The 26,791-nt window shown below is 34.5% G+C and overlaps 1 protein-coding gene across 12 annotated transcripts in view; it reads left to right on the top strand.

Moving 5' to 3' along the window:
• The window catches only part of CNOT4 (CCR4-NOT transcription complex subunit 4), a 149,637-nt gene that overhangs the window by 88,443 nt on the left and 34,403 nt on the right, over positions 1-26,791 (top strand). For 6 of the 12 annotated variants that reach the window (XM_003813438.5, XM_003813437.4, XM_055115403.2 and 3 more), the window contains 6 exons: positions 585-782; positions 7,705-7,791; positions 8,534-8,635; positions 9,361-9,486; positions 12,324-12,448; positions 24,767-24,824. In XM_003813438.5, the coding sequence (XP_003813486.1) occupies positions 585-782; positions 7,705-7,791; positions 8,534-8,635; positions 9,361-9,486; positions 12,324-12,448; positions 24,767-24,824 (696 nt within the window). Of the gene's footprint in view, positions 1-584; positions 783-7,704; positions 7,792-8,533; positions 8,636-9,360; positions 9,487-12,323; positions 12,458-24,766; positions 24,825-26,791 lie in introns of all 12 variants that reach the window. The other 6 variants (XM_008965995.4, XM_008965997.5, XM_055115404.2 and 3 more) reach the window with 1 other exon arrangement.

Genomic DNA, 26,791 nt, shown 5'->3' with positions numbered 1-26,791 from the left:
TAGCCCTGGCATTAGTAGTAGGAATGAAAATGGTATCAAAATGCTAAGAAAGAAAAGATCACACAACAGTGTGATTGCTAGTATTATACTGAGAGATTACTATGTTCCAGGCACAGTAATAATTGCTTTAAGAACAAACGTGTAACTTCATTAATCTCCTAGCACATAGTAGGTTTTCATTAAATATTTGTTAATTATAATATGTAAAACCCACATTTAGATGCAAGAACTTACACTCCTTGCCTCTTACATAGCACCTTAGAGGCTTAATCTTCCCATAAACTCTGTTGGACACTGCAGGGAATATCAAGATTGGTTTGTTGTTGTTTTGCCTTTAAACCGTAGATGTTTTAGCACTAAAAGTGGTCTGTGCTAAGCTCCAAAAAATTTTTTATTAGAACTATTTTATTTAACATTTGTCTTTTATTAAATAAAAAAATTTTTTAAGCAGTTAAAACATTCTGATAAAGGGGGAATGTAACAGATAACCACATACCCACCACCAAGAATCAGATAATTACTTACGCAGTTTTTTTTATTTTTTTAATTTAATGCTAACGTCTATGTTTGTTTCATGCTTAAAGCCATATCCAGAAGACCCAGCAGTTTATAAACCACTCTCCCAGGAAGAGCTGCAAAGGATAAAGAATGAGAAAAAACAGAAACAAAATGAGAGAAAACAGAAAATATCAGAAAATCGCAAACATTTGGCTAGTGTACGTGTCGTACAAAAAAACCTCGTCTTTGTTGTAGGTTTATCTCAGCGCCTAGCAGACCCAGAGGTAAGTCCTCTTGTTTTCTTTGTCATCTTGATATTTTTTCTGTTTCCTTGTCTTACTTGGAAATAATATTTGACCCTGCTCAATTGTGTGATTCCTCTGAACACATTATATCTTGAAGGAGAAAATAAGAAATTACTTTTGAATAATTGCTAAGAAACCAATGACCAGTCGTGATCTTAGGCAAGTGTCTTAATCTTTCTTGGCTTCAGTTTCTTCAGTTCTAAAACTAAGGAGTTGAACTAGATTTCTAACGTGCTGACAATCTGTGAAAATTGGATAATGATTCTATTTTGCTGTTAAGGCTAACATGTGACATGAATACTCTGTTTCTTTTCTCTTTTCTGTGTCTATATAAGAACCAGTAGTGGAGGTGCAGTTGCTTGAACTCACTAGAGATTTTAGTAACCTAGATTTTAAAAATTCTGCCCAAGTAGTAATTCTTGATTTTTCAGAACTATTGCTATACTGTATCATCATTCTTATTCATTTTAAGCCAGTTTGGAGGAAGAGGGAGAATTTGGTAATGTGAAATAAAGGACCCAATTTCTTTGTCATTCATTCGGGGGAGGAGAGAGCATAACCTTGTTTCTTAGTACCTCTTTTTTCTCTTCTTCCACCACAAGCCTTGTTAGAGTAATGTCAAACTCATACTTTCCTTGAGGCCCTTGGATATGCATCTGGTAATTTTTAGTTTCTGATATACCATGAGATACTGACTAGATTGTTGAGAAGGCAAATATAAGCTGATCGACAGGCAGAGTGTTTACTTGGTAGGAGAGAGCTGGTTTTGGGGGATCTTCCAAAAGATCCTTGAGAAGAATTTAAAGTAATACTCGGCATGGTACCAATCAGAGGAAAGATTGTAGTGAACATGCTTAAGGAGATAGGAACCTTGGGAATTGGCTGAGCGTGTTAAAGGCCCCAGAAGGAGGATCTTTAAGGAGTCTAATGTCTGTTTTTGTAAAAATTAATTAAAAAAATAGTTAATCTTTATTGATGATGCGTTTATATGTGTTGCAACTATACAGGGCTTCAAAATCAATACAAAATGATTTTGACCCTGCGAAAGTCAGGGACATTAGTAAGAAGGATCTGTCATGGATGATAAACATGGAGGCAACTCGAGAGTTACTATGACCTAGGTCCAGGGATGCTGGCAGTCGTTAGTTACATGATACTCAGGACATCAAGTTCTTTCCAAATCCAAAGGAGTGGTCTAGAGTTGATATAGAAAAAGACTTCTTCAGTAAGAAATGTTCAGCAAAGAGCTCATTTTAGGTGTATGACTCACCTTCTGTAGCCAGTTCTCCCTCTTTTTTTTTTAAGCTAGTGGTTATTCCCCAGACAGAGAGAATCCTACCTCACCTTTGATCGTTTCCTTGAACAACATCTCAACTTTGCACTAATCCTTTTATCTCCATCTTTTAACTCTATTAAATAGAGTTAAAAAGGTGTGAGCTACCTTTTTTCTAACCACAGGGCACTTCTATATACTCCTCTAACCAACGGGCACTTATGCCAGTATTTACACCTACTAATCTTACTGATTAGAATCTACTTTTTTTTTTTTTTTTGGAGACATGGTCTCACTTTGTCACCCAGACTGGAGTGTAGTGGTATGATCATGGCTCACTGCAGCCTCAACCTCCTGGGCTCAAGTGATTCTTGTGCCTCAGCTCCCCAGGTAACTGGGTCTACAGGTGCATATCACCACACCTGGCTAATTTTTGTATTTTTTGCAGAGATGGGGTTTTGCCACGTTGCCCAGGCTGGTCTTGAACTCCTGAGCTCAAGCAATCTGCCTGCCTTGGCCTCCCAAAGTGCTGGGATTGCAGGTATGAGCCACTGCGCCCAACCTAGAATCTACTTTCACGTTTCTGACGTGCAGTTCCAGTAAATGAATGGAACTTTTCTTGATTTGAGAACTCTTGGATATGGATGTACCTGTTTTTATTAATACATCTTGGATCTGATCAACTGTAGTACTGGAGGCATATGAAATAGCATCCAAAATTTGGATGAAATTAAGGCATAGACTGAATATGATATTTGGATTCTAAGTTTCCTACCTCTTTTGGGTATGTGATTTATAAGAGGGTTTTTTGTTTGTTTGTTTGTTTTTTGCCCAGGCTGGAGTGCAGTGCACAATCTCAGCTCACTGCAGCCTCCACCCCCTGGGTTCAAGTGATTCTCCTGTCTCCACCACCTGAGGAACTGGGATTACAGGTGTGCACCACCATGCCCAGCTAATTTTTTTTTTTTTTTTGTATTTTTAGTGGAGATGGGGTTTCACCATGTTGACTAGGCTGGTCTCAAACTCCTGACCTCAAGTGATCCACCTGCCTCGGCCCCCCAAAGTGCTGGGAGTACAGGTGTGAGCCATCGTGTTTTTTATTTACTTACAGAGATTTCTTATTTCCATTTCAAGTAACTCTAGTAAGATTAATCTTAACTATTATATTGAAGGAAATGAATCTAAGTAGTGACTACTGAAAGAGAGTACTTTATCATGAGTCTAAGTATACTTAAAAATATACTCTACTAGTTTTATATGTTTGAAATAATTCTTTCTTGGTGAGAGGACATTGGATTTTCTTAAATAAAATAAATGGGTGCTTTCCTTTATTTCTCTTGAAAGTCCAGAAAGACCAGAAACAAGTGTTTTATTTTTTATTAAATAGTACCACTTCTAAATAATATCTTTTAAAATTCTCTTAATTTGTCTTTATAACCTTTTTAGTATTTGGAAAACTTCTAGTGAAGTTGGCTTCACTCGAAAACTCAAAAGAAGGTTCAAATTGTTAGCGTCACTTTCAAGTCAAAGAAGGATCCTTGTAATTTACTTATCTTTGGATGATGAACAATTTGATATTTGACCTAATTCTGATTAACAGAATAGGAGAGTTTAGGAACAATTAAAGCTTATTTTGAAAATAATTTTTGCATACCAAAAAGCTTCATACCAAGATTGATTGTCAAATGTATTCATTTGTTGGTTGATAGAAAAAAAAAAGATCTTAGAAGACAAGGTAATTAGAGCCAACGATAGAGGTGATGATGATCACCTTCTAAGTCCTAAAATTTTAGATTTGTGAGGACCTAATTCATTTATTCTGCAAATTAATTCTTGAATACCTACCATTTGCTAGATATTTTGATGCCAGGGGGTGGGTAGGGGGGAAGTAGTTAGCAAGCCAGACACAAGCTCACAGACTGGTAGGGAAGACAGAATTTTAAGTGCTTACATGTGTGCTGAGTATTTATAAAAGGAAATTACACAGCTTTTTGGGAACATAGAACACTTAGCTAGTGTGGAGATTGACAAAAAGCTTCTCTGAGGAAAGGATAATTAGGGTCAGCTTGAAGAATTAATAGGTGTTATCTAGGTAGCACATAAAGAAGAGTGCCCTGGGTATATGTGATAACCCAGGAAAGTAGCTTGTTTGATGAACTATGACTTTAAAGACACAACATTTCATTTTACAAATAAGAAACTGAGGCAAAAGGAAGTTGAGTGACTTGCCCGTGGTCTTACAGTTCCGAAGTTGAGTGACTTGCCCGTGGTCTTACAGTTCCTATTCCAGTGTATTCTGTGTTGATTACTGGCATGTTGTTCATCCATCCATTCATTTATTCACTCATTCATCCATCTGATTACCAAGTTTTTGTTTTTCTCTGTAGTATCTGTGAATACTGGACTGTTTTCCCAAGGAATATATAACAAGATATTTTGGTACTAGACATGCCCTTGAACATTTATAATTCTGTCACATGGCCTCTTATTTTCTATGTTAGTAGGAAAATTGGCCCACTGTGAAGGACATCGTGACATTGAGTATATAGATAATGTGCCGATGTACAGGGTGCTCTGTCTACTCTCCATAACCTTTGTTAGTTCACTAGAATACTATTTTGCTAGTTGTTTAGGCAGAATCTAGAGTGTTCAAGTTAATATGGAAAGTTTAAATTCATTGTTTTTCCCTTGCCTGGGCAGCCTATTTCTTATCAACCACTTGCCATTTGCTAATACTTTGAGGCCCACTATTGTTACAAATCCGTGTAATTCTTTTTGTTTAATGCTAAGATAGTTCAGTTTTTCAGTAAGCATTTATTGAGTACCTGCAATATGCCAGGCATTACTTAAGACACTGAGCATATACTGATAAACAAGTAGTAGTAGATAAATAAGTAGTACCTTCCTTTTTACGGAAGTAACAATATGAGAAGTGTTGTGTGCTGTAAAGGCACAAGGGATAGCATTCCACCTTGGGAGGGAGGTACGTACCCCTCTGCTGTCTTTGGGGTAAAGTGCTTCTGGCACAGCAACTATACAAATGCTTCTGGATGAGAAAGACCTCAATCTGCAAGTGATTTGTTTGGCTGGAAGATTAGATTGCAGTGGTGAGAGATAAGGTGCCAAGGTAAGTGGTAATGGATCATGAAGGACTTTCTAACCATGCTAAGGAGTTTGCACTTTATCCTAAAGGCAGTGGAAAACTTTTGAATGTTCTTAAGAACAGAGTGACACGGTTAGATTTGTGCTTTGACAGTACCATTCTGGCTGCGGTGTGAACATGTCATCATAATTACATACCAATCTCATGTTGTTATAAAGGTGTTATACCCAAACGTTGGCCAGAAAACGTTTCCATAAACCAGTGGCCTTCAACCTTATCCAACTCAGTGTCCACTTTTTAAAAACTAATGTAACACCCCTTGACTTTCATGAAATGACTTCTTGATAATACAATTTGTCTACACACATAATTTGAAAAAGTATATATAAACAAGGAATAAAAGGAAAGTAATTATAAAAAGACTATTTGTACATATAAATGCTTGTACATTTCTACTCTAGAACCTTGCTATTCAAGGTGTGGCCTCTGGGCCCATAACATTAATATCACCGGAGAGCTTATTAGGCAAACTCTTCAGCCCTGCCTCAGATCTGCTGGATCTGAATCTGCTTTTTAACTAGATCATCGAAGGATTTCTTTACATATTGAGGCTCTAAAGTACTATTTTATCCTATGTAATAAAGAAATAAGATACTTGCACCTATTTGTAAAATCATGGACTGTGACAACTACAAATGCAGATTGTTACTGGTGTATGAATTGGCAACTCAGGTACCATGAAACATCAATAATGTGATTTTTCTCAGATAACTCTTAGTAAAATTTTAAACAAAGCTGGGAAAATACTTTGTAATTACGTATAATATGAAATTTGTTTCTGGCTCAATAAACAGCTTCAGGCATGTCTTGCAGGGCATTCAGAAATTGTGCAGGACAATTCTTTGTTGTACGGGGCTAGCCTGAGCCTTGAAAGACATCTCTGGTCCCCATCCACTGAACACCAGTAGACTCTCCCAGTCGCTTTAACAGTCTCTCCCAATAAAAGTTTCCACAAATTTCCAGACTGCCCCTTGAGTGCTTCCCTCATTGAGAACTACTGCCTTAAACCTATGATGCTGATGCAGGACAACCTGTGACCGGCCTGACTGAACCCTTTGGAGCAGGTATCTTAGCTATGATGCTGGTTGCTGAGTTGGTATGCATCCAGCTGGAATATTGAATGCAGTTCCAAACTCCACTAGCCAGAAAGCTTTTTCAAACTCTGCTCTTCTCTCTTTATCAACCCTGAGACTTTGCTACGGATGACTTAAGGGTCATTGTGTTAGCCACTATTACTATCATATCCCTCAGGGGTTTTGGGTGGAAAAAAGATTGAAACTCAGTGTAATTACCTCACCTTCTAATCCATTAGAATTGGCTACAGCAAACATAACAGTTACCTTATACTTACAAGCACCTAAAATAAAATATAAGATTAATTACTTTCTATTAATTAGGTAGAAGACTAAGAATTAATGATACACCCGCCGTAGATTTATTCATGAAGCTTTGATCCTATCAAATGCAGAACATAATAGCTAAATTATAAGTCTGTAAGAATATTATCAAATATGAATGGAAAGAAATACTTTACACACACTTGAATAGTTACATGCAGAAAGCTTTCATTTGGAGAGAGCTTGCTATTTGGAGAGATTGTAGGAACAGTAGGTCTAAAGATACATTGTAGGAAAACAGAATTTTGAGGTAGTTGCAAATTATGGGAGATGTCTTTTTATCAAGTTACATACTGGTCAAATTAGCCAAGGTTAAGTTTGTAAGAGAAGCTGAAAGAATGCATATAGTGTTCACAAAGTAAAGGAGATGAGGTACGTAGGTACCACCAAGAAGTAACCAGATAATAAAGAAAGAAATGTGTAAATTTGTTTCCGAAATGTTACGTACCAGGAAAAGTAGGGGGAAAAGCCTCATGAGACAGATGAGAAATGGTAAAACTGATTGACATAGGAAACTGTATGCACAATGATAAATCATAAAGCATAGAGGGTTGAGTGGGCACTCTGTTATTTGAAATTTGTGATTTATAAACAGTGTTATATACAATAGATTTATGAGTAAAGACTGTCTTTATGTCTGTTCTTTCAATTCTGTCTTTACCTTTAATACATAATTTTGGTCATTGTTTTTGAAGAATTGCTTTCGTGTAAGGATCATCTCTTAATGGCAATGTAGTTAAGATCTTTGATCTGTTTTGTGTTTAAGAATACTGTACAGGTAAGATCCCATAGATTATTGGAGCAGTTATTAGAACATAGTAGATAATACCAAATTTAGTGAGTCTCAGTTTCTATTCAGTGGGTCAAGAAAAAAAATAGCTTTTAAACTCTTTTGATTTCCTATAGGTTAGCTACACAACCTGCAATTAGGAGGTAGTGACATTTATTAGAAAACTTTAAAAATTATTTTTTTCCTTTTGCTGAAGAGGGATGATGAATGTCTCCATTATAAGGATAAAGTTGTTGAAAATGGGGACAGTTTATACCTTATTTCTTCTTCTTTTATAGGTTTTAAAACGACCAGAATATTTTGGGAAGTTTGGTAAAATACATAAAGTTGTCATCAATAATAGCACATCATATGCAGGCTCACAGGTAACTAATTTTAGGGATTTTTGCCTTTCCTCCCTATGGTCTGGGCTTGACCTGGGCTGTTCCAAAGGAAACTTTGCTCTCTCTGATTAGAAAGCTTGAGGGACAGGGACTTAAGCAATGTAGTGACCTCTGTTGGTGGGGTGGGGGATTTTTTGCTGCTTATTTGACCCTTCCAGGACTTAACAATTAAGAGGGAAATAGTAAAACAAACATTTAGTGATGGAGTGAAAGGGAGGGGGAGGTGAGTCTGTTATCAGGCAATGTGATAAATAGATAAGGATTAGATAGTGATTTCTAATCTGTAATATTTTCAGATATTGAAAACTTAATAGTGTCTTTGTTATGCTGATGTTATCAGATAGAATAGTTTTCCAGATTGCATTTATTTTTCAGAATGTAATTTGACATAGTCTTTAAATCTTATTTTTAATCTAAATTTTAATTTTTTTATAACCTTGACAAGCCTGTCAAATGACTGTCTAAAAAAATAAATCCCAAGCCAAAGTAATATTTTATTCACATATATTACAGTATTCTTAAAATCAGATAAAATTCATTGAGTATTATTACTTTCAAATGAGCTAGTTTAGTGTTTAATCAAAACTGCCACTACTACTACTAATTATTGTCATTAGTAATAGTAGTAGTCAGGGTCTTTAGAATTCCCTAGGTTGCAGTAGAATTTTTTTAGTATTGTTTAATTTTTAACTAATAACAGTGGAATGGGATGTTTTCACTTTAGGGTCCAAGTGCCAGTGCTTATGTAACCTATATCCGGTCAGAAGACGCTCTCAGAGCCATACAGTGTGTCAACAATGTGGTAGTAGATGGCAGAACACTTAAGGTAATATAGTCCTCTTGATTCTTTTTTTTTTTTTTTTTTTCCTGAGGAAGATGAGATAAAATATAGTAAGTAGAGGAGAACTGTGCATTTATATATTAAATTTGACAGTTAATTTGAAGAGTCTGTCTTAGGGTCCATACCATCTATTATAGCTAATTAGTTTACTGCTGGTTTCTGTAGGGTCCTCTTTTACCAGATAGGAATAAACACATTCATTATCGGGGATAATCTTTTAAAATATTGCATTTTTACATATATCTTATTTTGTGAAAATAGAACCATTATTTTCTTCAGAAATAGGTAGTCCTTAAATATATGGACATTGATTCCAGTTTCAGTGAAGAGTCCCACTAAGCAAAGCTTTACTGTTAGTGGAAGAAGGATGGCATAATTAGAAAAAGGAATTTGCCTTCTTATGTGTCTAACCACTCATAACATGGAACAGATTTTTTTGTCTATCTCCTCTCCTTATATCTAGGGAAGATTTGGGTGTTCAAGTTTTGGAAACCATAGACAGATGTTTCCTTTAGTTCTTCCAAATGAGCCTCATCTATAATAAATCCTGCTAATAATAGTTTAGTTCTCTAGTATTTGCAGCCATACTTTTTGTTTTGTCATGTTTGTGCCTCATTTTAGGTGACTTGAAAACACTAAACATGGAGATTCTCATTATGTTGTCAGTTCACATTGAGTCTTCTTTTCCTTTACCCCTCTTCCTCCTGCAGGCATCTCTAGGTACAACAAAATACTGCAGTTACTTCTTAAAGAATATGCAGTGTCCAAAACCTGACTGCATGTATCTTCATGAATTGGGGGATGAGGCGGCCAGCTTCACAAAAGAGGAAATGCAGGTAGTAAAGTCATGTGAATTATCAACTTTGCAGAAAAGGGAGTACTTTTTTTTTTATTAGTTAACATTGCAAAAGCAAAAACTAAGGATTTGATTTTGTAAAAACTGATATTACTTTAAAGTAGCATTTGCCAAATGAAGTGTTTAATGGAAGGTCAGTTCTGCAGGATATTGTTACAATAAAAATGTGTCTGTGGTCAACTAAGTTTGAAATGCTAGATTAATGAAGATGAACAGGTTTCTTTGCTTTAAGACTTCTCAGAGTCCTTAATATGCTAATACATATCCATGAAGGGAATTTACAACCAGAACTTAGTTGACCAGGAAAACACTTTGGGAAATGCTATTTTAAGGGGAATGTCAACAAAATGAAAGCTAAGTGGGATATTGTAATTATTTGTTAAACCAATCTATACTCTTTACAGAGCTTGCTAGAAAATAATACTCTGTCAAATGATACTGATAAACTAATATTATTTTTACAAAATTATTCTCCCCATGAAAGTGTCCACTGAATCAGTATCCTGTAAAGGGTGAATTGAAGGCTTAATATCCTATGTTCTTTTTTACATTTCCTCTTCTCCTGTCTCCTTTCAATTTGTAGTATAAACATGCCTTAACAAGTAAAAATGTTGACCATACGACATATTAAATGAGGATTATACCAAAGCACAATGCTGCACTTCCCTATTGTAGATGAGGACTTCAGATTGTTGCTGTGGACTTTTCAGGAATACTTCTCATTTAGAAGGTGGGGGGCATTCATTGCTACCTTTCATTCTCCAGGTCAAACTAGAGAAAGTCTGGTAGGGGCTCCTTTAAGAAAAGATTGTTAAATGGAGTATTACCTTTTTTGACTTGGAGCTAGTACAGATTAAATCCCATTATAATAAATACATCAGAGTTTTCTTGACAGTATGGTCTTTATGATTCAAAAACAATGTTAAAATAAGGTCTATCTGATATTTAATAAGGACAGATGACTTAACTGATTTCTTAATGCTTTTTTTGTTTGTTTTTTGGATGAAACCTTCTTGAATGAAATCTAAGGTAGAACCATTTCAAAATTTCAAACTAAATTTTAATTAGTAGAGGGTATACTTTATTCATATTTCCTATCAATTTGTCTATCAGAATTTACAAGTCCCACCCAGTTGATCTCATTTAAAGTAATATTAAACAATAAAATAAAATGTATGGGCTGTCCTTTGGAACTTGTTTGTAATGGGATTTAACCTGTCTTTATGAACTGCCCCTGTAGAGTCATTTTAATATCAAGTTGAGCTCTTTGTGGCTTTCCACAGATATTAGTGAAAGCCGTATCTCCTGAAGTATTGATTCCAGAAATAATTTTCAAGACTTTTCATGTTTTAAAAATGTAAATTTCACATCTAATGTATTTTTAAAAATAATTTAAAACTAATTTCATAATGTTGTCCTGAATTTATCTTGCTCTTCTTTAGCTGAGTTTAAAATTACTTTAAAAGGGGATTTTTTGTTGTTGTTGTTAAAACACTTTCTTGATGTAGGAAAGAAATTTGAATAAATTTTATGGCAAAAATCAGAAAATCTTTCCTTGTTACTGCGTAACTCAAAATTTAGTGCCATAGGAAATATTTATAGGTCCAATTGAAACAAGCAAGTGGCCTCTCAGAACAGGGAACGATGCATTGTGCAGTATATATGACACAATTATGCTCAGTTAAGTGCAATTGCCCTCACTTGTTATTGTTTTGATTTGTTCCGTTTTGGTTTTGTTGCATAACATCTATTTAGACCATAATTTAAAAAAATTAACATCCCTGAAGGTAAGTAAAACTATTCTTCCAGTCTAGATATACATGCAAATAGTAAAACATTACTCAAAGTAAGTTCATTATCATTGATTTTTGTGTCTAATTAGCTTCCACAGGCAATCTTTGCCTAATTTTTCCCATAATATTTGTGACATTGCCTTTTGATGTACACCTACCCAGCTAGAGTAAGCATAGCATTCTTTTGTGTATAGAGCAGAGGTTGGCAAACTTTTTCTGTAAAGGCCAGTTAGTAAATATTTTAGGATTTCTCAGCTATGTATGTAGTCTTCTGTCACAACTACTTTACTCTGCCTCTGTTGCACTACTACACTCTGCCTTTGTAGCAGAATGGCAGCCAAATACAATATGTAAATGAATGGGCATGACCATGTTCCAGTAAAACTTTATTTATAAAAACAGGCAACTGGCTGTAAATTGCTGACCCTGGGTCTAGAGTTTAAAATACATTAATTTTTATTTTACTTTTGATAACCATAGAAGAAAAGAGAAAGCAAAAACTAATTCATGGAAGTTTTACTTAGTGTCAAGATAATGAAGAATATGGTAAAACTGTTCATCTATGTATTACTTCAAGTGCTAATCTCCAAATTAAAAAGGAGACTGATGAATTTTGGCTGATTTTCAGAAAACTCAGTGTTACAAGACTTAATTCTTACATGAAAGACTTGGAAGTAGGCTTAATGTGGACCTTACACTTTTTGAGCTAGCAAAAATGTTCTTCCCTTAATATGCTTTTCTGTACAATAAATGGGTTGATGAAATGCCTTAATTTAATTTATCAGATATATGTCATATAATTTTGTTGGAATGACTTTCATTGATCTAGAAGTTTTGTGATATCCTCACAGGTTTCTCTTACTTGTTTTATTTAAAAATTTATTTAAAATTTATTTAATATTTTATTTTTTAAAAATCTTATTTATTTTATTTAAAATATATTTAATAATTCAGAAGATTGTTCAGTATTTTATACCAGCCATTTTGTGAATCCCACTGCAGTTTTAATTTCTTCTTTCATTAGGCGGGTAAACACCAAGAATATGAACAGAAGCTACTTCAAGAATTATATAAATTAAATCCCAATTTTCTTCAGCTATCTACGGGTTCAGTTGATAAAAATAAGAACAAAGTGACACCATTGCAGAGGTACGATACGTAAGTATTGATATTGATAGTCAGACATCTTACCTTCTTATCAGTTGATCTTCTCTTTTCATTTTAGATCTTTTTCAGGCAAAAGCCTTGTTGACAAGGTCTGTCATTTATGCAGAATTGTTTAGCTGTATGGGAAATGTTGAGTCACAATTTCTGGGTTTGAATGCTTGCTGCCTACTTTTCCCTGGTAACACTTCAGACTGGCTTTTTGATGGGTTCACCTTTTATGGTGATTTGCAGACTACTCTGAGCCCAGGGAATACTTTCCTTATTAAAGAGAAAATTAAGGGATTTTAGGTTTTAAAAGGCTCTGATTACCTAATTGAGGTCCCCCTTGATATAATTAGGGGGAAAATACTATAAAAGGGAAAGTGGGTGTTATCTGAAGGAAGCCTTGTGTGTTGGGGACACAGATATTCAAGGATATCTAGTTCCAGGAATCACTAAAGTCATTTAAATCCTGTAAATGAATGGGGAGTATCCCATATTCAGAATCTTACTCATCTTAGGAGACCAGTCATCTCCTATCTTCCATCTCATTATGGTTTTGGGTAAACTATATTGTGTCAATGCTTAAATAAATTTATAGTCTTCAGTAGAGAGTCTCATTCTGATATGGTGATCTTCATATCACCATATCATCATATAATCAGGTGATTATATTTTGTTATGGCCTGTCAGAAAATCATATTAATAAATATAATTTGGGGATTTTATTCTATCCTGAACTTTCTTTAAATTTGATGTGTTAGGTTTTTTGTTCTTTTTTATTTGATAAGTTTAACTTTTATCAAATGAATTTTAAAAGTAAATGTTGTAATTAATTTATGTTGATGATCTTTTTTTAAAATTCCAAAGTTAAATTTGTTTGAATGTTGTTCTAATGTCTAGGTGTTAAATATTATAGCCCAGTGTCTATTTGGTGCTAAAATAATGTAAGAACTATTTTCAAACATAGCTAATAATAACTACATGGATTATTGTCTGAGTCCATTTCTTCAAAAACACATTCTTTAAATTTTGAAGTCTGTGTTTATTCATTTTAAGAGTAAAGATTATTTAAATTATTAAAAACTAAATTATACACATATATGTGTATGTAAATATAAATAAATATAAAATAGACCACAAAGCGAAACATAAAGTTACTGTAAACTATGTAAAATTTGTTTATATCAAAGCTAAGAATAAAAGCTAAGTCAAAACAGATCTTTCTGGTTTGACAAGCTTTGATCTTTTCCTTTAATCTTTTGTACCCACCCTTTTCTAGCCCTGTATGGTTATTTTATGGCAAACCATATGCTATTACTTATCTTATTCGTTGCCACCTCTGTAGTGCTTGGTATAAGAATGAAGTTATTGTAGTAAACAGTGGTTTATTTTAGATGCTTTTAACATTTATGCACATCATTGTTTGCATTAAAAATGTTGTCATTCTAATTTAAGTCAAATTCTGGGTTTATAGCCCCTGGTAATTTCAGAGCAAAAATTTAAAATTTAGATGATCTCTTTGAGATAACATTTGTTGTCTTCTGAATATAAAACTGTATGTTTTTATTGAAGGAAATGTGAAAAATTTATGAAAGCATACAGAATAAAATAAACATTGCATATGATCTTAATACCCAGAGCTTTTCATTGAAAGTGATTTGTGTACAGCATGCCCTCCAATAACATCATTTCATTCAGTATTGTTTTGTTACAATGTTGATGAGAAAAAAATCGATTCCCAGTTGGGGCCACTGCCTCTGTGGACTTTGCCTGTTCTCCCCATGTCTGTGTGGATTTTCTCTGGGCACTCTGGTTTCCTCCCACATCCCAAAGCTGTGCACGTTAAGTGAATTGACATGTCCAAATTGTCCCATTGTGAGTGAGTGTGAGTGTTTATGTGTGTGAGGGGACCCTGCCAAGGTTGGTTCCTGCCTTGCCCTCTGATTTGCTAGGATGGGCTCTGGCCACCTGCAACCCTGAACCCCAGTAAGTAGGTTGGAAGATGAATGCATGAATAAATACAAATTATTGTAAAATGTAAATTTGTAAAGTGTTAGTGTATTTTCTTATACACTAATTCCTTGCATTGTGTATTTTCTTAGTCTTTTTTCTTCTTGCGAATGCCTGTAAACCATTATACACAGAGTACCTTGGTTTGTTACATTTGAAAACCTAATACATATTATTATGAATAATTTCCCCATGTCACTAAAACATAATTTTTTATGGCTATGTAGTATTTCACTATATGTTCATATTTTAAATTTATTAAGCCAACCTTCTGCTATTGTATGTTATGTTGACTTTGTTGATATTATTTATAACACTGTGATATGAACATCTTTACATATAAATGTTATATGGTTGTAACATATAAATGGTTATAGCTTTGATTGTTCCTACAAGTAGAACTGCTGAGTCAGAATATGAGAGTACCTATTTCCTTGAATTGGGTATTTTTTTTTCCTTCTGCATACTTGCCAATTTGATTTAAAAAAAGCTGTCTCATTTTAACTTGTATTTGATTAACAGAGTGAACTTTTTATGCACTGTGAGTTTATGTTTCCCATGTTTTATTTGTGTGTTTAAAAGTTTTATATGAGTTACAGAGATCTGAACTTCCCCAATCAGTTGATCAATTATTTGTGTTTCAAAATACATTGAATTTGTAAATCAGTATTGGAAGAATTTATATTCTGTGACACTGAGGCCGGGCCTGGTGGCACATGCCTGTAATCCCAGAACTTCATGAGGCTGAGACAGGAGGATCACTTCAGGCCAGGAGTTCGAGAGCAGCCTGGGCAACAAAGCAAGACCCCTGCCTCTACAAAAAAACAAAAACAAAACATTGACTCCTCCCAACCATTAGCATAGCATATCTCTCTTGTGCCTTTCAGGAAAGATTTTCTTTTTCCTGTTTTATTGTATTGGATCTCCTACCAACTCTTTCTATTTGAAAAATGCTTAGGCTAAACAGTGCAAAAACAGTGTTAGACTGGTAGCACTAGCAGGTGTTCTTATCTCATACTTACTTTTATGGGGATGTCTCTAGTGTTTTATTTACTCTTTAAGGATGATTTTGATCATTTACTTGAGATAAGTATTTTTAATCACAATATGAAATACCTTGTTATTCCTAATTTATTGAGACTTTTTTCCTTTAGATTGGAAATGAATATTGGAATTTACCAAAAGTATCTTTGGCATTTATAACAAGTAGTTAGCTTTTACTGTGTTTAGTCTGTTCTTGCATTGCTATAAAGAAATACTTGAGACTGGATAATTTATAAAGAAGAGAGATTCAATTGGCTCACAGTTCTGCAGGCTGTACAAGCATGGTGCTGACATCACTTGGCTTCTGGGCAAAGCGGGAGGCAGGCACATCATATACAGCGATAGCAAGAGGGAGGGGGTTGGAGGGGGAAGGTACCACACACTTTTAAATGACCAGATCTCCTGTGAACTCAGAGCAAGAGCTTACTCATCACCAAGGGGATGGCCCAAGCCATTCATGAGACGTCCACCCCCATGATTCAAATGCCTCCCACCAGGCCCCACCTTCAACACTGGGGATTATAATTCAACAGGAGATTTGGTGGGGACATACATTCAAACTATATTATTTACTTATTTTTGTAATCAGTTATTAATAGATTTGCTAACATTTTATTGACTTTGCCTTTATTATAAAGTATAGTCAGGTAGTCCATAGAGCACATTCATAACTGTTTTGGTAGCAGGAGAATGTCTAGGAGCCACAAGTTGTAAAGGGGGAAACAGGAGGAAAAGAGGAAATATAAAACAAGTAAACTCATTTACTAATTTTGCCCAAAGCCAATGCTACAGAACCTCAGCTGGGACCAGAATAAAAAAAATTTTTTGAGAGTCTTGCTGTCACCTGGGCTGGAGCACAGTGGTGTAATCATAGCTCACTGCAGCCTTGACCTCCCAGGCTCAAACGATCATCCCACCTCAGCCTTCTGAATAGCTGGAACTACAGATGCACACCAACACACCCAGTTAATTTTTCTTTTTTTTTGTAGAGATGGCGTTTCACCATGTTGCCCAGGCTGGTCTCAAACTCCTGGGCTCAAGCGATTCGCTTGCCTTGGCCTCCCAAAGAGCTGGGATTATAGGTATGAACCACTGTGCCTGGCCAGAGCAAATTTGGACATAGGTGTACATGCTTTGCATAAGTACATGATATAGAAACTTTTTTTGGGGGGGAGGGTGGGGGGTGGGGATGTTTTCTGTTTTAATGCGGTTACCTAAATTTATTAAGTGACAATTAATGGCCCAAGTTACAGAGAGTAAGCCTTTGGCTGACTGTCAGTCATAGCGAAGGGTCTGCTTTGGTTTCCACTTCCACATTGCCATCACCCAGGGTAGGCATACAGAGGCAGTAGGTAGTAGGGATGAATTTGTAGTTAAGATTTCTTCTCACAGGAAAGACTTGCCAAATTAGAGTGATGAGCAGTGTAACTCTTTCCAAGGTCATACCCAAGAGATAGGTTTCTTCATCTTCAAGGTAAGTTAAGACTTAAACTTTCTAGGAAAAAAAGAAACTCAAAGAAGGGTTTCATTTTCACATTTCTTGGCATTCCTAGATAGTGGGTAGCAGTTTTACAGAAAGAATTGCAAGAAAGCAAAGCCTGGAACCTTATAGATTGAGACTCTAAGCTTAAAATGTGATTTTCTCTTATTTTCAATTAAGCCAGAGGACAAATCTTAAGAGTACCATAGCTATTAATCCTCACTGAACCCTGACATGGTCCCCGATGCACATATATGTTAGTAAGTGAATTTTTCTATAATATATTTTACTCTTATTTCACCTAGTGAGCAGAAAATTCTAAAAAAGGAATTTGTCATCTGCTCCCCTTCATTATTATGAATTCGAGAGTATATCAGTCTTAATGAGTTTTGAACTATATATGTGCTATGAATAAGTTGCTTTGAAATGATGAATACAAGTAATGAGAGTGGGAAGTGATGAAGCCTCGCAGTAATGATGCTTAAGGACTGGCTATTTTATTATTTTTAAGTTTGGGGCTTTGAAATATCTTCATTTAGATTGAGGTGCTATTTAAGTACCAACTGTGAAAGGAATAGTAACTAGGTAGGCTGCTGTGCCCAAGACAGTGAGCAGGCCTAGTTACAAGAATTGTGGGGTATGCAGATCACTCAGTGTAAATGGTTATGACTTGATATTGTGGCTGAAACAAGCCATCATTGAGGAAATGGAGATGTTCGGCTTTAGATTTAGGTGGAACGAGGGTGGAATAAAAGTTTTGAGTCTTCTGTGTTCATTTAATATCCTCAGTAGGCCTGTGTGGTATATATTGTTTTCTTACTACGGGTAAAAAAACTTAAGTCTCAGAGAGTTTAAACAGTTTACCAGTATCCCACACAAATAAGCAGTAGATAAGATTCTGACCAAAGTCTCTGTGACTTTAAAGCCCAAGCTCATCCCTCATTCTCCCACTCTTCAGTCTAGAAGAGGTAAAATTCTTAAGAGCAGCTCTTAGGAAAAACTTTTTAAAACATAAATCAAATTTGCTTAAATGAAACTGTGCCATAACTATATGTAGTTTGATCTTGAAAATATCTGGTGCTTGAGGCTTGTTACCTGAAGACAGATGTAGTGGATGGATTGTAAATTCCAAGGAATTGATGTTATTTTTAGCAGACTTTCCCTGAACCACAGATTGGTGGCAGTAATGGATTAGCTAGAGAAATGGTGAAAGGGAAACTTTTATAGGAATTTATCAATTTTTATTACATTTGAGAAGGAGTATACATCTTTTAAAATAAAAATACAGCTATATCCTTACTGAAAATCAAGTATAATCTCTGATAGACTGAAGGTATAGTCAGAGTACCTTATTAGTTCAGCAGAATGGGAATGGTCACTGCATGAATTCCGTTCTCATAATTATTTGGTAAAACTCTTGAGATTTAGAAAAGGCATAGTTCATAGATTTGTAGAAAAAGGTCTCAAGCAGAGATTGTTAGATTATGAATAGGCCTCAGGATATTTGTGAACACTGAAATTTTATGTAAAATTTTGCATCTGTGCACATTCTTTTGAGAGAGAGAACTGACCTAAAAATAGTTATCAATTAAATATTGGTGTAGAGGGCACTGGTCTGCTGATACCTCTAGATAGATTAGAGGTGAATTCAGGAGTGGACTAAAGCAGTGATTCTCAAACTATGGTCAGGTGCCATGAGAAATGGACTAGTAAGTTAAGTGAGTGAGTTAAAGTTTGCTAAGATTTTATATTTACATTAAAATCAGCAGATTACTAGGTTTTTCTCAGTTTATATCTCAGAATCTTCCTTATTTCTCTTGAAAAGTTTTCTTCCTATGTCGTATTTGGCTATATACAGAGTTAGTGCACATGTGCATATGCAGTGAAAAACTAGTAAGTGAACTGGGATATCTTGGCCCACCTAAGTAGAATATGGTCAAAAGAGAAGTTAGAACCACTTGTCTAAAGTATTTGTTCCAGAGGTTGGGGTGGGATGAGTGTGGGGTTAAGGGGCAGTTAAAGATAGGGTTGTGTGTGCCCTTGTTTACTAGAATAAAAGCAAATAAGAAGTGTGTTTAGGTTTAACTTAAATATAAATCTTTTAAAAACATTAAGTGTATTACTGAAATACAGAATTTATGAATAAGTGGAGACTTGCTGTTTTTGAAGGTTACCACATTTTGTGATATGTTTAGGCTAGTAGATGTCCATATTTTGACTTTATTATTAAAAACTAATTCTTTGTACTTATTAATAGTTATCAAAACGTTTATTTTCATTCATGTTAAGTAGGTCATGGGGTTATGAGAAAATTCTAATTAAAATCATATTTACACAACTACAATCGTTCTAGGTTTAATAAGGCATATTTTTCTTACCTTTTTATTTTATTTTATTATTTTTTAATTTATTCTAAAGAGAGAGGATCTTGCTGTGTTGCCCAGGCTGGCCTCTAATTCCCGAGCTCAAGTGATCTTCCTGCCTCAGCCTCCTGAGTAACTAGGACTATAGGCACGTGGTGCTACACCCAGCTTCTTGTTCTGTTAATAGCTAATTATGCCACTTAGATGTGGCCATGTTTTAGTAGCAAAGTAGTACTTTACATGTTAATGTATATTTGAAGCCTGTGTCAAAGTATATTCTGTAAAGGCAAGTTTTACCTGTTGATAACTTAAATATATCCTTTGTGTTAGCAAGTGTTTAAAAATACCTCAGAATTACTTAGGGACTCTGGTAAATGGCAAAATTAAGATAGATTCTTTGAAATGAATATATGTGGGAGTATTTAATTTAGAAGCAAAATGAATATGTATTTGTATATATAGTAACATGACAGTGAAATTTGGAAATGTCTGTTATGTTGACTTTTATCCTTATGTAAATTTTATGTTTAAAATGTAAGTAAATTTTATCTTTTGTTTAAAATGTAAGTAAAAATCAGTAAGTCACTTTGACTATTTTTCTTTTGAATTTGATAAGCAGAAAAACTAAACCTTCTAACTTTTTTTTAGTCCACCCCCATCCTTGAAAATGTTTTTTCTTTGATTCTTCTACTATGTAATTGGTTTATGTTGCAAATTTTTTTAAAGTAATCATGAGACTATATTTAGTGATTTGGTTGGCATCGCCATTAAGGAAGTAGTAAAAGAAAGTAAAATTCAAGCATTGCCTTTGGAGCAAGTTAGAAGAAATCAAAACTTGGCTGAACATCTACAAATCCAAACTGAGACCCAGCTGTGTCAGTGACTACCTGTTTGCAGACAGTTTTGAATTTTATTTCTTTATCTGTAAAACAAAGTAATTAAATTTGATTTTAGTGATTTCTTTTACTTATGAAATCTAATAATTTGAGAGACTTTGAGGAGTCTTGATGCCTTTTCATTGTGTTCCTCTTCTCTTCCTTTGTTTCAGTGATCATCAAATACCAGATGCCTCAATTTAGACTAATTGAATAGAATTTTCATGATGGAGTCTGGATATATACTTTTTACTTTAAATAAATAAATATGTATATATTTTGTGCATATATGTATTTTAAAAAGCTCTGTTGCCCTTTTGGGTTAATTTACAAATATTTCCTCCTAAGAAATATGTAATCTCAGCCAGGTGCCGTGGCTCACGCCTGAATCCCAGCATTTTGGGAGGCCAAGCCTGGCAGATCACTTGAGGCCAGGAGGTTAAGACCATCCTGGCCAACATGGCGAAACCCCACCTCTACTAAAAATACAAAAATTAGCCAGGCATGGTGGCATACATCCGTAATCTCAGCTATTCGGGAGGCTGAGGCACAAGAATCACTTGCATCTGGGATGTGGAGGTTGCAGTGAGCCAAGATAGTGCTACTGCACTCCAGCCTGGGCAACAGAGCGAGACTCTGTCTCAAAAAAAAAAAAAAAAAGATATAGTCTTACCATGGATTTTTAAAACAATTTAGGACTGTAACTTAAAAAAAAAGGAAAAAATTAGTGAGATCGTTTGTATGAAAATACATGTTTTTGAATTTTTATGTACAGGGATTTATACATACAGCATTGCCTTCTGGGAATATCTTGATTGTGTTAGGAGACCAGATTACCTGTTAGTACTTCTTAGTCCCACTTGAATCCAGTACTTTTCAATGAACTGCATGGTATTTATGGACTTCAGCATCTTGATTTCTCTTTCTCTCAGATCATGACAGTTTCATTGTATGAGTGAAGTACGGGTGTAGTCAGTCTTCTCAACTCCTAGCCTTTTCAGAGATGGTTGTCAACCTCTGTTTTTGCCTCTCTCATTCTTTTAGTTCAGTTTATATTATCTGCTTTTCTTTGTTTCTATCCTTGAGGATAGAATTGATATCTCCAATTTTTCAAACACCTTTCTAGCTTTTTCCCTCACTAGGCAACTTCTGCCCCACTGCTTTTTGCTGTACAAATGGTTTTTTTTTAAAAAAAAACTCTCCCATTGAAAATGGAATGAACAACAAAACTTTAGCTTCAAAATGCAAGTAATTTTGTTTAGTGCAGTAGAAAGAGGTTGATTTAAGAAAACCTGTAGGTTTTTTGTTTGTTTTTAAATAAAAAAAAGCCCTGTGCAATTTATCTTAGTGCATCCAAATTCTTATATCTGATAACATTGGGACCTGGCAATTTTTGACCAGGGAATAGTCCATGTCATGGAATACTCTCTTCATGAGTAAATCTGGTATTTATTAAAGTTTTTATTTTCTTAGGAGTTACCCTCTTGGCATATAATGGGTGGGTGGATGCTGAAAGTAAAAGAAATTTATTAATATTACCAGAGCTTAAGCAGACTCAGTGCTTATCCTTCATGAGGAAGGAAGTTCTACATCTGATGCCAGTGGAGTTGTGAGGACTCTGACCTGTTGGTCGTAGTCTCAAGATAACTCTTTTCTCTCCAGCCATTAGAGAAACAAGGAGTTCACATTTATTGGAATTTGTAAATATAGTTTTTCTTTCTATTGGGGTTACCCATGTATTTTCAGGGATTCTCCTATCTTTTATTCTTTTCCACTGATAGTTCCAATTATTAATATAATATCAGGTGTAACTATAATGACTTGTTATAGTCCACATAGGAAGTAAAATAATTTCTAGTTATATCTTTATTCTTTAAGCTTTTCATTTATTATTCCTTTAATTTGTTATTGTTAAATTGAGAAGAATATAGTAAAACTGAGTAGAACATACATTTACTGGTCTCTTGCCATAATCCTGATTTTTCAGCAGCTATTATCGGATAGATAACACAATCTACAAATTTTAAAACATCTTTGATAAAACCTTCCCAGGTAAAGCATAAAGTATTATGAATCAGTGCTTAGGAAATTGCAGTTGGATGGTGGACAAAGTGATATAAGTTATTCCAATTAGTTGTAATCCAGAAACATCCTTAAGATTTGTTTTTTATGTAATATTTTCATTTGTTGCCCTGGCCATTAGCAAGACCTCATTTATATTGAAAATTATTATTTAGTGCTCTTATGGAAGCACTAAATTGGGTGGTGACTGGGAAGATGAACCAAGATCCAGACACTAGAAATCGTCCTTTGTAATATCTTTCTTTTAGCCTTTTGTTTCTATTATCACCTCTTTCTCTCAACTTGAAGCCCTTATTACCATAGTATTAAGTATAGTGCAAGTTTATCTCGGATTATCGCTATTATGTTCCGCCACCAAATTAATCTTTCTAAAACACTGCTTATTTAGGTCATTTCTGTGGCCTATGGAGCCTAACCTGTGTTTACCTTTCTGTCCTTACCTTCCATTATTATTCCAGCTATCCCATTTGTTAGCTAAACTAAATACTTAGCTCTGCCAACACTGTCTCCGACATTTTGACCCTTGACACAGGAGGTATTCCTACCTTTAATGCTGTTCTTTCCCCTTTCCCCCTTTCTTCTCCTGCTGAGTAAATCTTTTTAAGGACCTACTTAAATTTGAACTCCTCTAGGAAACTTTCCCTAATTGCCCCACTTGTAGTAGCTTTGCTTTCTTCTTAAGATTTATGGCATTGTTTTTGTTTGTTTAAACAATTCATTTGATAGCAAGCACTGGCTGATGTTTGTTTGTACTTACCTTATTTGTGCACTTATCTTCTTTCCCCCAAATACTTCTAAACTTAGTGGGCTCAGGTCTATATCTTTAAATTGTTTGCATTACCCACATTACTTAATATTCATTGATTTATTTCTATTTTATGAATAATAAGTAAAAATGCTCTTCAAGTAAATTTCAAATCTGTTTGCTTATAATCAAGAACATCTGGCAATGTCTGCAGAAGATGCACCTGGGATTCAGATTGGGTACTATAACCCTTATTAGATTTTTTTTTTTAGAGCAATTAAATATGGTATCAGTAAGTTATCTATTTGAAAGGGGACTTTGTGTATATTTTCAGGGAATAAAATAATTTTAAGAAATTTGGAATCTTAATTTTTTTCCTATAACACAGTATCAGAACAATATATTTGAGTAACGATAGTCATGTACCGCATAACAATGTTTTGTTTTGGTCAACAATGGCTGGACCACATATACAATGGTGGTTCTATATAATTATAAATAACTTTTTTACTGTACCTTTTCTATTTTTAGATATATTTAGATACACAAATGCTTACCCTTATGTTACATTGCCTACAGTATTCAAAACAGTAACATGCTGTACAGGTTTGCAGCGTAGGAGCACTAGGCACTATATAGCCTCAGTGTGTAGTAAACCATGCCATCTAGGTTTATGTGAGTGCACACTTTAATGTTTCCACAATGACAAAATCACCTGTCAATGCATGTCTCAAAATGTATCCCATCATTAAGCAACCCATGACTATTTTTGTTCATGTGCTGAGTTAAATAAAGTTAGTTATAGGAATGATATCAGTACACTGTTGCAGTGCTTATAGAGATTTTATTTTGTCTTTAAGTCAGTCAAGATAAAATGGATTTGAAGTCAGTGATTTACTTTACCACGGTACTACATTTTCTCTATGTGAAAATAAAATGTTAATGTTTTTGTTTGAATCAGTAGTTTGCCCAAAAATGTTTCTTTTGTCTCATTTCTCATGCCTTCTCTAGGGTTATGATTAGTATATAGAAATATTAAAAGAAATATATTGCTCTTAAAAACCTATGGAGAATATTTCAATAACTTTTATGCCCTCTGTCAAACACCCAGAAAAATGTCAGTATTATTTCAAAAACTGAAATGGGGGATATGTTTATCACATGCGCAAAAATAAATGGTGGGTTAGACTTTTGATCTATTAATTGTAAGCAGTGCCTTTTTCCCCCCTATAAGCTATTATTTTACCCATTATTTTTGGAGAATCTAATTACAATGTAAGTTCCTTAAGGGTAGAGATTTTATACAGGTTGAGTATCCCTAGTTGAAAACTCTTGGGAACAGAAGTGTTTTGGATTTCAGATTTTTTTTTCTTTTGGATTTTGGGATACTTGCATTATGCTTATTGGGCGAACACCCCAAATCTGAGAATCTGAACTCTGAAATGCTCTAGTGACCAATTTTCTTTGAGTGTCATGTCAGCGTACAATAAGTTTCAAATTTTGAAGCGGTTCAGATATTGGATTTTCGGATTTGGGATGCTCAGCCTGTACTTCTTTGTGTCCTCAACATTTAATCAATGTTTTACTTCCCAGTACCTCAATAAACGTTTGTTAAGATGGTAAAGTGTCTGTTTTTTTTTTTTTTCTTTTGAGGAGTTTGTTTTTATTGTAGGAGAATGACTATATTCTGATTTTATTTGATTTGTTTTCTTTTTACAGCCCCATTGACAAACCTTCAGATTCTCTCAGTATAGGGAACGGTGATAATTCCCAGCAGGTAAGATTTGAATACAGTATGACTTGATTTATTTGCCATACTCCGAAAGTAAGGTATTCCATGCAGGTGAATTTTCTAAAAATACTTTACCGACACAATTTAAAAACACTTTTGATGCTCATCTTTATTAATCATACTATAATTAGCCTTTTCCCCCCAGAATATATAGAGCATAGTTTAACCCTTTTTTAATGACTCAGAATTATCATTATGACCAGATACTATTATCTTTAGAGTCTGCTAATGTTATTGGTCTTTTTGACCCTGTGCCAAATGGTCCCAGGCTAGCATGCCTTCTGAGTTCTTGCTTTTAAGAATTGTATTCCTACCACATACTCCCCTTGCCCCTTGCTCTCTACTTTAATTTTCTATTTCAGTCAAGTGTATTTGTCCCTAACAGTTTCCCTTCTTATTTTCCCCAAATGACTATCAGCTTTGAAATGATAAGCCAGATAAACTGTTCAAAGTTGAATCTACTATGAAACTGAGTGGACTGCTGACCGTTAGAGCATGCTTTATGTCATCTTGTCTTGTTGCTCAGGGAACTTTTTTTTTTTTTTTGGCTAGTTTTTCACTCCTTGAGTTTCTATACATCTTCTTACATTGGTAAAATAAATGTAATTTAATATCTTCCATAAAGAATAGCCAGTCCTCCACAGTATTTATGAAAAACTTAGAGATCTAAAATATAATGCTTTTCTAAACGTTTTAATGACACATTTTGTAAAAGAATGTGGAAATCTGTATATTCCCTTGTGTATTTTAGTTGCCCATTAACATTTTTTACAGGTTAAAAGTAGTTGCAAAGGATGTAATTTCCAGCATATTAGAAATATTGGTATCTGAAAAATTTAATGTTTTGATATCCCATCATAATGTTTTGATCATAATCATGTTTTATTATCCTGTCATCCATTTAAAAAAATACACATGCTCTCCTTTAACAATCAGAAGTTTTACATTATTTTTTTCTCTGTGAACTAATTTTTCTCTTTCTGTTATTATAGAGTTTTATCTTAATGCAATATAGTTTTTGCTTGAAAAGCATATACTTCTCTTAAAAATAGGCATATAAATTTTTGGATTGAAATAATGTTTTTGCGGTCACAGACTTCAAATGCCAATTTTTGTCTTCTGAATTTTATTAGTAGTATTGACGTGACACTATACATAAATGTAGATTTTAATTTTAAAAACCATGAAACAAATAGTAATGGTAAAATTATAGTAAAATAAATAGTAAAATTATATTGAAAATTCATCTCTTAATGAAGAATAGGGCCATTTTAAAATTGGTTTGTATGTATCTCTAGATTAATGTTACCTATTGGTAAAAGAGCCAAGTTTCAGCAGCAATCTAGTTGTGTTTTTTATTTTTCTAAGATGTAAGTGTTGAGATACTTTGTTCATATAAATAGGTAGACGGAAGGAGGAGTATTATATCAGTACCACTCAAGTCTTTCAATTTCTTCTGAATTAAATACCTAAGAATCATACAAAGATTTATTATACAAAATTATTTTTAATGATGTGTTTGGAAACAACTTAATTAGATCTTTCTTTAATTTTCTTGAAAACTAAAATATCGAGAATCACCTAGCATGTAAAATAATCTAGCCATAACAGTCAGTTACTCTCTTATCACCAATCCATGTATTTCTAATAATTTGTGTTTGGCCTCTGGAAAGTTTTCACTCTTGAGCAAAATACTGTAGTAAAATCCCAGAATAAGAAATATTATTTTCTTGGTAAAGTGAGAGAAGTAAAGTTGTAAAAAGAGAGGAGACGGCCGGGCACGGTGGCTCATGCCTGTAATCCCAGCACTTTGGGAGGCCGAGGCGGGTGGATCACGAGGTCAGGAGATCAAGACCATCCTGGATAACGCGGTGAAACCCCGTCTCTACTAAAAATACAAAAAATTAGCCGGGCGTGGTGGCATGCGCCTGTAGTCCCAGCTACTTGGGAGG

The sequence above is a fragment of the Pan paniscus genome, chromosome 6 (genome assembly GCF_029289425.2).
Source record: "Pan paniscus chromosome 6, NHGRI_mPanPan1-v2.0_pri, whole genome shotgun sequence".
In the NCBI taxonomy this organism is placed as follows: Eukaryota; Metazoa; Chordata; class Mammalia; order Primates; family Hominidae; genus Pan; species Pan paniscus.
The sequence above is the reverse complement of the archived record's forward strand: the minus strand, read 5'-3'. Positions and strand labels throughout refer to the sequence as shown.